At 37.6% G+C, this 9999-nt stretch overlaps 3 protein-coding genes across 4 annotated transcripts; 1 reads left to right on the top strand and 2 right to left on the bottom strand.

The window, feature by feature from the left end:
• Positions 1-222: 222 nt before the first annotated feature.
• On the bottom strand, positions 223-1576 carry LOC111457604 (auxin-responsive protein SAUR36-like). The gene has a single exon (XM_023099908.1). It carries the CDS (start codon positions 852-854, stop codon positions 348-350), a length of 507 nt encoding a protein of 168 aa, XP_022955676.1. The 5' UTR covers positions 855-1576; the 3' UTR covers positions 223-347.
• A 2147-nt stretch (positions 1577-3723) lies between these two features.
• Positions 3724-6392, top strand: LOC111457610. 2 transcript variants are annotated; one of them, XM_023099915.1, is made up of 5 exons: positions 3724-3963; positions 4098-4164; positions 5901-5978; positions 6063-6138; positions 6219-6392. In XM_023099915.1, the coding sequence occupies exons 1-4, from the start codon at positions 3802-3804 to the stop codon at positions 6131-6133; spliced, it is 378 nt and encodes a 125-aa protein (XP_022955683.1). In that variant the 5' UTR covers positions 3724-3801; the 3' UTR covers positions 6134-6138; positions 6219-6392. The 2 variants fall into 2 exon arrangements, with proteins under 2 accessions (XP_022955683.1, XP_022955682.1); XM_023099914.1 differs by having other exon boundaries at positions 3725-3963; positions 6063-6392.
• Positions 6393-6645: 253 nt separating this feature from the next.
• Positions 6646-9932, bottom strand: LOC111457603 (50S ribosomal protein L18, chloroplastic-like). The gene is made up of 3 exons (XM_023099907.1): positions 9611-9932; positions 7771-7932; positions 6646-6994 (listed from the first exon to the last, which is right to left on the bottom strand). Exons 1-3 carry the CDS (start codon positions 9809-9811, stop codon positions 6845-6847), a joined length of 513 nt encoding a protein of 170 aa, XP_022955675.1. The 5' UTR covers positions 9812-9932; the 3' UTR covers positions 6646-6844.
• Positions 9933-9999: the final 67 nt, after the last annotated feature.

The raw sequence follows: 9999 nt of genomic DNA, 5'->3' as shown, positions 1-9999 counted from the left end.
GAATATTTTTTTATTATAAACTCGGAATCATTCCCAACCATAATTATATTTACTAATTATATTTACTTTTATTTATAAATATATATAGATAGAGATATATACCCCACTCATAAATATTTATATTTTCATTTGTTTTTTTTTATAAATACATTTGTCATTATAATTTTATTAATTTAAGAAAAAATATAAATATACAATTTTTATCACTAAATCGTAAAAAAAAATATATGTTGCCTAAAAATGTAATTTATCCAAAGAAAAAAAATTATCCTAATAAATGAGGCGAAGTCTTTAACTGTCACTATCCTCTGGAATTTGGAATCATCGGCGTCACCGGAAAATCGAATTTAACGTCTGTAACAACCGAGCTTCTTCCATGGCGGTCTCCGGCGAGGGGAACAGGACTTAATTCTTGACTGAACGTTCTCGAACTCGGAGTACGGACAAGGAATTGTGATTCCACCTTGATGTTGAAATCCGTACTCCTTCTCTGCCTCTTTCAGAAGCTGTTCGAACAGAGGATGGTTGAAGTAGATCACTGGCACCAGAACTCGGTGAAACTCGCCGTCGTTCTGGCCGACGTAGACGGCCAAGTGACCTTTCGGAACGGCTGTGGATTTCTCTTCCGTGTCGCGATCTAACGGTACGTAACTCAATCTCTCTCTACTCGAACAGATCGATTTCGCTCCGTCCGTCAATCGCCTTCCCCAACTTAACAGCTTGGCGATCGGCTTGGATGAACGTCCGGAAGATAAGAAGGAGTATCCAGATCGCCTCCGCCGTCGTATCTGGAGAATCCAATTCGAGATCCGCCGGATGTGTTTGCCGAGTTTCAATCCTCTGATTCGTCTCATCGCGGCGATAAAAACGAGGAAAAACCGAAGAGCAGAAAGAGGAAAATCAAGAACATCAAAACGATTGAGAAAACGGCCAAGGATCGGCGGTGGACATGGTGAGGCAGATTTCAGAAATCGAAGTCGGAATGTTCGACATGTTCGTCCAAATTCCAGAAGAAACGATTCATCGGAAAATCACAGAGATACAAATCCAATCAAGAGAAAACCAGGTACGATTGATGAACAACAAGAACACATAGATAGATAATTACATTCAATCAAAACAAAATCAGGTACGATTAATTGATTAACGAAACGGAACAGAGTTAAGAACTGAAATGAAATTTAGAAATCGATTTACGTGAGGTCAAGAGAGGAGGGTGGAGGACGGGGAAGGGATTTGAATTTCAGCAACAAGCCATTAAAGCTCGGAGAAGGAATTGTCTTAAAAGGATGGAGAGTGGGCTAAACTTCTCCGTAACAAACTTAAAAAAAAAATGGTGGGGACGATAGCAATACCTAATGGGCTAAAGCTCACATATCCTACTACTAGTGGTGTGTTTAGACTGTTACAAATGTTATAAGAGCCCGACATCGAGTGGTGTGGCAGCGAGATATTCCTTACAAGAGCGCGGAAATCTCTCCCTAGCAGACGTAACAGACAAAAATGGACATATCTACTAGCCATAAGCTAGAGTTGTTACATATATAGACACCCGGTGTGCCAACAAGGCATTCAAGGGTGTGAAAACCTCTCCCTAGCAAATATAACGGTCCTAAACGGACAATATCGGCTAGCGGTGGACTTAGGCGGTTACATATATAGGCATCGGGCGGTGTGTCAACAAGGCATTCAAGAGTGTGGAAACCTCTCCCTAACCGACGTAACAGGTCAAGGCAGGCAATATCAGCCAGTTACATATACAATGGTTTTAGGTCAGTATCAAACACCCTCTAATTTTATTTTCATAGATTTTCTAATGGAGGGAACTTGACGTTTTGGAAGACGAATAGACGAGCTATAACTAACCCACTTGGTACTGAAGCTCATTTTAGCTTTGTTGGACTGCAGCTCGATAGGACTAGGTGGCTTTAGGGTTCATCTTGTCGGTTATTACCCATTTAAGCTAGATGACTTCTAGTCTCACTAGAGTCGGCTATAACTACTCGACTTATTTTTTGTCTCACCTCAGTCTAATTTACTAGGTGTACCATAACTATTTATGTCGGTAATGTTTAAATAACGAGCTATTAAAAACTCGTTAAAGTGAAATAAATAATATTTAGTTAAAAATTAGTTGAAATAAATAAAATAATGGTTTTAAAATATATTATAAAAAAAAAAAAGTATGATAAGTTTGGCATATCTGATAAGGTTTTCGATTTTAGAATCAGATTAAAAAATAATAATAATAAAATAAAAGTCAAAATTCAAAAGTCAAAAGCATAGTTTGACTATTTCAACCCAGTTGATTGTTTCCATAAAATTGCATGGTTTAATGGGACACGTAAGCACTCCTTCGAATTATTAAAAAAAATCTGTATTATTTATATTTCATTTAAGAGAATATTTTTATTTTTAGATATTTTCATTTTGCAATAATTTGAAGAATTTCCTTTTTTTTTTAGATATTTTAAACCTCTTTTTATTACAGGAAAAAAAGACAAAATTGGACAAAATAATAATAATTAAAAAAAGTTGTTTTTTTTTTTTTGGAATAAATAGAAGTGGCGAACTGAAAATAGTTCGTGGACAATCACGGCGAATGGACGATCTGCGTAAAGGATCTCAACATAGATGGAAATGGGAAAGTAGAAAGAGATTAAAATTACCGAGATCCATAAGCAAAAGAGTAGATCTTCGTGGACAATAACCTAGATATATGTTAGATCCTAGAGTTCTATATAATCCCCGAGGATCGACATGGCGGTTTTCTTCTCGGGACGACACCACTATATAATAAGTCACGAGCCCATAATCAAGACCACATAGTTACTGTGTCACCCAATTAGTTTAGCAGGCAATTTACACAACCTAGGTTGGATAAAACCCTAATAAGGCACACCCACAAGCTTTCAGCTTGTGGCTTGTCATACTCAAGACCTATTTGGGTCTCGTGCTAGGTTTTGATGATCGAACTTTAGTTTAATTCATCTTGAACCCAGATTGGTTGTCTTAGCACTAGCCTTTTTTTTCCTGAACCAGAATTCACTCGTAACAATATTCAACACAAAATTAAAAGTTTATAGACCTATTAAACATTAAGGGACAAACCTCGTGATATAACTTAACTATAAACTAATTTCAACGCTTACAAGTTGAGAATCAATGACACTACTTATTTTGAAAAGTCGAACTCGAACAGCTAGAAGTGTGAGACTCCACATGGGCTGGAGAGAGGAACGAAACATTTCTTGTAAGGGTGTGGAAACCTCTTCCTAGTAGACGCGTTTTAAAACCGTGAGACTGACGGCAGTACGTAATGGGTCAAAGTGAACAATATCAAGTAGCGGTAGACTTAGACGATTACAAAAAGAATATTGCTTGACCTATGTATCCGGAATTTATGTTCTAGAAATAGATAGAAGTAACAACCTTTGAAATTTTTGGCCATTAAACATAAAATTTAAATGTCTTTATTAAAATTAAAATGGAATTATATTATTAGGAAAATAGTTAGAGGTCATAACACGTTACCATTTTTCGTTTTTTCAAAGTATTTTAATTAAATAATTAATGAAATTTTTGTTTAAAATATTTTAAAAATATTATTAAAATTTTAATAATATTTTTAAAATATAATATATATTTTTAAAATTTTTAAAGTTTATTTTTATTAATTTAATATTTAATAAATAAATAGAAAACCCTAATTACGTCTGTAAAATCTGTCGACTTCCATGGAGGGATAAATACCTGAAATTTAGGGTTTTATTGGTGAAACGAATCCGGAGGTTGAAGACAATGGCGAAGTTCAATGTGGTTCAGAAGCAGAGACGAGCTCATATAGCTCAGAGTAAGAGGGCTGCCCATGGTGATCCCTTAACGAAGAAGCTGAAGATCAAGCAACAACCTACTTATGTATCTAGCAAGCGTAAGCGCAAGTTGATGCAGAAGAAACGTCGAGTATGGTTTCTATAAGCTTTGCGCTTGTTTCTGCGTGTGAATTTCTGCTAAATATTGCAATTAAAAGCATCTGTGTTGCGGATTGATTGTTCTTTTTTTTCTTTTTTTTTTTCTTCACTTCGTACTAATTACAGGAAGAGAAGGAAGCTTTACGGATGGGTCTGACGAACATGGAAGATGTTGAAATGGCTGTTGCTGAAGGTAATGATTTCATACGCTTATTGGTAAAATGAGGATTATCGGGATGCTTTTGCTAATTTCACATGTGAACTGTTCCTTCAATTGTCAATTTCCTGTGGGGTTTTCCTTCCAATGTAACTTGTTGAAGGAGCTGTAGGAGACCTTTGTTGAATATCTTAAGTTCATTTTCCCCTTGAAGTCACTTTAGGAATTCGGTTGGTTTTAAGCGTCGGCCTGGTCCAATAATTTTACGAATGACCAAATGAACAGAGTGAATTTTGGTTAGATTACTGTCCTCAAATTGCTAGAATCATCTAAACATAGATATTCTACACATGTTGTAAGAAGTGATGTTTGAATCTTGTGAGTTTAAAAGTGGGAATCACTTGATAAATAAACTTGGACCATCTGTTTAACAGTGATTCTGAAATCATTGAAATCACTATTATCCTGCTCAAAATCACTCTAATCATGCTTTGAATCATAGAAAATCAATTTAACGTTTAATTTTCCACTTTCATACCTGATTTTCGTACCATTAAAATTAATCGAATGATCAAAAACATGTTTTAGAGTGATTTTGAACATAAAAAAGTGATCTTAACCATTTCAAAATTACTCCCAAATATGCCATCAAAGTCCCTATGACTTGTAGCTACCTTGGCTTTTTTTTTCTTGCTTGCTTCCTCAATCAATGAAACTTGTTAAGTAAAGGAGCAGCTGTCAAGTTGGGAAGATATATTTCCAAATGATTTGTGTCAAAGTGAAAAGGATTGGTTTTGTGGTACCTTGATCTTTCAATCTAAGCCAAGTTGGTGATAGGGTTGTGTTGAAGAAGGCAAATATATTTTACTAGGCACTGCTTTTGGAAAAATATACATACATACATATATATGTATATATAATAGGAGGGAACCCAAGCACCAAGCCACGAAAGATTGCTTAGAACTCTTCCAATTGGCACATGGATCATTTAAACTATAGTTGCTGAAGGGGATATATCGTTTACACGCAATAGCCACAAAAGACAAGTTATCAAAACAATATCAAAATTCTTCTCGATGTTGTTTATGTTCTGTTATCTGTTTCCCAAGATTCCAAAAGAAATCTCAACTACTTGAGGCCATAGAAAGAATATTTTTCCTTGGTGAACGGTTGATCTGTCATGAAAAAAATGTAAAAGGGCCTTTTTTATTAGATGGGATAGCCATGAGAAATAGGGAATCTTCTTTCCCATTTTGCAGTTTGCTTGTGATCTTTTACTATGCTTGATTTACTTACAGGACGTTCCTTCACTTCTCATACTGAAATTTAGAACTAATAATTGGAAAGGTGATCTATAGTGCAACGTTTTGTTGAGCTAGTAGTCCTTGCGGTCTCTATATGTGTGTGCACGTGTTTGTTCATCGGATCGTTGGATTCAATAATTTTTTCCGCCCTTCACATTTTGGACCACTTTTGGCATATTTCCCACATGCTACAAAATGCTTATGGTTCTTGTAAAACTGGTTGGGTATCATTTGTCTGATTTATAATGTGCACAATGTTGGTTGGATTCCGATGAACAGGGGATGAATGTATCAGAATTGACAATTGGGTATTTTTATATTTTGTGCAAACATATATCTCAAAGTACTCCGGCCCCCACATTCTTTCTTTACCCACTCTCAATTTGGTACAACTTGATTGAACTAGTCTTCACTTTTTGTGCTCGATTTATTCGCTTCGAATGAGAATTTTCGGTTGCTATGATGCAGAACTTAAAAACACCAACGGGACGTCAACCAAGTTTCGTGTGAAGAAGAGTGTCAGGCTCCGGCAATTGAAGAGCAAAGGCAAGTTTTGTCTATCTACTCTATTTCTCTTCTCTTATTTTGTACTACTTACCAATAAATCTACCAAATATTTGGAATGTATAGGCAAGAAGAATAAAGGGAAAGGTTCTTCCAGTGCAGGCTCTACAGCATCAGGCGATGCTATGGTAGAGTAAATTAGGTGACAAAAGAAAGCTTCACTTCGATTGTAATATCATATTTGGCTCATATTAATGGCTACCATGCTGCAATTTTCCGTAGCTTTGCAGGCAAAGGTTCTAACCGAAAGTTAATATCTTGACTGAATCCTAAAAGTATAAGGATGTAGATTGCACTGAAAAAGAAACACAACCAGATGCTAAATGTTTCCAAATATTGTTTGATTCTATCAATGTTTGATTGATTTTTTGTACCATGTAACATCCCATTAAAACGCGCCTGCTAGAGAGAGACTTCTACTCTTTATAAAGAATGTTCTGTTCTCTTCTTCAATTGATGTGAGATCTCACAATCCACTCCATTCAGAGTCCAGCGTCCTTGTTGTTACTCGTTTCCCTCTCTAATCGACGTGGGATGTCAATCAAAATTCTAATATGCTTTAGAAAACTCAACCATTAAACTAAATGTGGTTTGCATACTCTTTTCAGTATCAAACTATTCAACCATTAAACATGGGACAAGCTTAGAGTCGGTTTGGAATGACTTCTCGAGCTTTAATTTAATGTCCAAAGACATTGATTTGATTTCCGAAGAAGAGATGAATCAAGAAACAAATTCCTTCTTAATTTCAGGCTGAACCACTACAATTCTCATTCGAATCAACAAGGTCATCTGATGGCAATGTTACAGCATACCAAGCAAGAAGATACAGAAAAACAGAGGGATTTTCAGAACTGAAGGCCATGTTCACGAGCTGCATCAGCAAGTGCTTCTACACGTCCATGGTATGGATATCCACCTCGGTCAAAAGCTACCTTTGAAATTCCTTTCTCCAGGCAAGATTTTGCAATCGCTTCCCCCACTTTCTTTGCCACTTCCTGTAACCATATTATCCACATATAATCATATAATATGCCTTAAACTTACCCTTGTAATTCTATGTAGCCTTCTATGTAGCCTTAAACGACCATGTGACGTGTTAAATCAGTCAATATTTATTTAAATTATCGGCCATGTTGCTATTTAATCATCCGTGTTAATGTAAGAGAATGCATAGAATGACACGAAAATTAAATTTATAATTTGTTTGATAACTTTTTAGAACTTGAGGGCATGTATGAAGAACTTATTCAAGTAAACTATGTACAATAACTAAAACTCTATGCCCATGCAGAGACATTCTGTGAGATCCTACCTCGGTTGGAGAGAAGAACGAAACATTCTTTATAAGTGTGTGGAAACCTCTCTCTAGTAGACGCGTTTTATAAACCTTAAGAGGAAGCCCGAAAGGGAAAGATCAAAGAGGACAATATCTGCTAGTGGTGGGCTTAGACCATTACAAATGGTATCAGAGTCAAACGGCGATGCGCAAGCGGAGGGCTAAGCCCCAAATGAGGTGAATTGGGGGGGTTCCACATCGATTGGAGAATAGAACGAGTGCCAGCGAGGACGCTGGGCCCTGAAGGGGGGTGGATTGTGAGATCCCACATCGGTTGGGGAGGAGAACGAAATATCTTTTATAAGGATGTGGAAACCTCTTCCTAGCAAACACGTTTTAAAAACCTTGAGAGAAGCCCGCAAAGGAAATAATCGAACCCAACAAAAGATTATCGGTGTATCAATCACATTTGATTCTTAGTTATAGTGAACTCACAATGGTAGGACCAGCAGTGTAGTCTAGCCCCTCGGAGATCGATTTCTGCATTGTGGAAACTGCAGCAAGCGTATGCATCTTGGAGTCATCGATAACTTGTACGTACAAATGCTTGTTCGAACGGAACACAGATAACCTTGGCCTCTCTGATGTTCCTTCAACCTGAGGCACAAGATGATTGAATGGGTAAACTATACTTTATTATCTACATGTATATCAGCAAGAATCAATTTGCTATAGTAAAGATAACAACTGTGAACCAGAGCTGAAAGGATCCAGATGTTTACAAGAATGAAAATTAAAAATGTTCGTAGATCTTTGTTTAACCGTTATAGATGAATTTAAAAGATTTCGAGTTGAAGAGAGGTCCTATGGCATGAATTGAATGTCACCTTCCCAAGCGTCATATGCAGGTCGAGGATGCGTAGTGTTTTGTTTGGAGTTTGCCCTCGCTAAGTGTAGCCTAAGCAATCTCCCAATACAACGAGATTCAACAACTAAAGATAAAGCTAACATGCAAGAAAGCGGTGAGATTCCACGTCAGTTAGAGAGGGGAACGAAGCATCCTTTATAAGGGTGTGGAAATCTTTCCCTAGTAGATGCGTTTTAAAAACCTTGAGGGAAAGTCCGGAAGGGAAAGTCCAAAGAGGACAATATCTGCTAGCGGTGGGCTCGGGTTGTTACAAAAGCTGCAATCAAATTCCAATCCATGAGAGAGAAAAACGCTTCCCAACCTTGTATGTATCAATAGGAATGAGAAAAGAAAAGAGTCAATCTCACAAGCTCCCCCATTGACGATGACTGCCTCACCAATCTCTTGTTCTCTTATTCTCCTGCCTCTCATCAACGCCAATATTGCTCCTTAAATGTTCAACTAAATCCTTGCTTCATAGAAAATAGTGTGAATAAACTCTATCCAGTAGCTTGATAAATCAAAGCGTCTGATTTAAACTAAACCTCCTAACTCTCATCCAGTTCCTACAACGGTGGGAAGTCTAGTCCTTGCACGTGAGATCTCACATCGGTTGGAAAGGGGAAACAAAACATTCTTTATAAACGTGTGGAAACCTCTCCCTACCAGACGCATTTTAAAACCTTGAGGGAAAGCCCGAAAGGGAAAGTCCAAAGAGGACAATATCCGCTAGCGGTGGACTTTGGCTGTTACAAATGGTATTAAAGCCTGGCACTAGGCAATGTGACAGTGAGGACGTTGAGCCCCAAAGGGGTGGACACTGAGCGGTGTGCCAGCGAGGACACTAGGCCCTGAAGGGAGGTGAATTGTGAGATCCCATATCTGTTAGGGAGGAGAACGAAACATTCTTTATAAGGGTGTGAAAACCTCCCCTAGCATATGCATTTTAAAAACTGAAAGGAGAAGCTTGAAAGGAAAATCGAAAAGAGGACGGACTTGAGCTGTTACGCTATTAATCATCAGAAATCCAGGACTCATGTATTGGCCAAATGCACCTCTAAGCTAAAGTGAAACAATATCCACACGGAAGCATCAATTTCTTCTAAGAAACAAGCACACCTCTTAGCTAGTAGAACCAGAACTTCTAAACTCAAGAAACGATGAATTGATGAACTATCAAATCAATCCTTAGGAGGTTCACAATATTTATACCTAAAATGAAACAATATCCAGATAAGATAGGGTAATAAGATGAAAGCCAGATGCGTACATAGCAAGAATTATTCAAATAACCTACCACCATTTCCAGTGAAATTATTTGAGGCAGATAACAAAGTTGATCAAGAGAATCGCCCGATTAGCGCAGCAATGGACGCGAAGGAGGTAAGGCACTAAGTTTTAAATTGGGGAAATGAAGTCTGCGATTACCTTCTTCCTGATGCGAGAATGACGAGCTTGACGATCCTCTCGTCTGGTCGTAGCCTTGGCTTGGACAGCAAGAGAGTGTTGGCCGGAACTTGAGGTGGTTGCCGGAAAATTAAGCTGAAGACGATTGCGAAGATTCTGTGAGGAAGCACCGCCGAGAAAGGAACTGCCAAGGAACGATAAGGAAGCAGCGGCTGAAGACATTGTCGTCCTCCTCCTCTCTTCCTCCTCTTCTTCTTCTTCTTCCGACGGCTTCTGGTTCGTTTTCCTTTTCCTTCTTCAGTTGCGGTGCCTTATCCATATGTGCAGCCGATTAATACCAAAATAATAATAATAAATAAATAAATTAATTAATTAATTAATAAACAGATTTATTATTTACAACTTCCCCC

This window comes from Cucurbita moschata, unplaced genomic scaffold (genome assembly GCF_002738365.1).
Source record: "Cucurbita moschata cultivar Rifu unplaced genomic scaffold, Cmos_1.0 Cmo_Scf00020, whole genome shotgun sequence".
Lineage (NCBI taxonomy): Eukaryota > Viridiplantae > Streptophyta > Magnoliopsida > Cucurbitales > Cucurbitaceae > Cucurbita > Cucurbita moschata.
This window is presented reverse-complemented; position numbering and strand designations above follow the sequence as displayed.

Coding starts and splice junctions, on each gene's coding strand:
- LOC111457604 (XM_023099908.1), bottom strand. CDS start 854: ATGAGACGAATCAGAGGATTGAAACTCGGCAAACACATCCGGCGGATC.
- LOC111457610 (XM_023099915.1), top strand. CDS start 3,802: ATGGCGAAGTTCAATGTGGTTCAGAAGCAGAGACGAGCTCATATAGCT. Junction 3,964..4,097: donor TGATGCAGAAGAAACGTCGA/GTATGGTTTCTA, acceptor TACTAATTACAG/GAAGAGAAGGAAGCTTTACG. Junction 4,165..5,900: donor TGAAATGGCTGTTGCTGAAG/GTAATGATTTCA, acceptor GCTATGATGCAG/AACTTAAAAACACCAACGGG.
- LOC111457603 (XM_023099907.1), bottom strand. CDS start 9,811: ATGTCTTCAGCCGCTGCTTCCTTATCGTTCCTTGGCAGTTCCTTTCTC. Junction 7,933..9,610: donor ATTCTCGCATCAGGAAGAAG/GTAATCGCAGAC, acceptor CTTGTGCCTCAG/GTTGAAGGAACATCAGAGAG. Junction 6,995..7,770: donor ACACTGCTGGTCCTACCATT/GTGAGTTCACTA, acceptor ATATGGTTACAG/GAAGTGGCAAAGAAAGTGGG.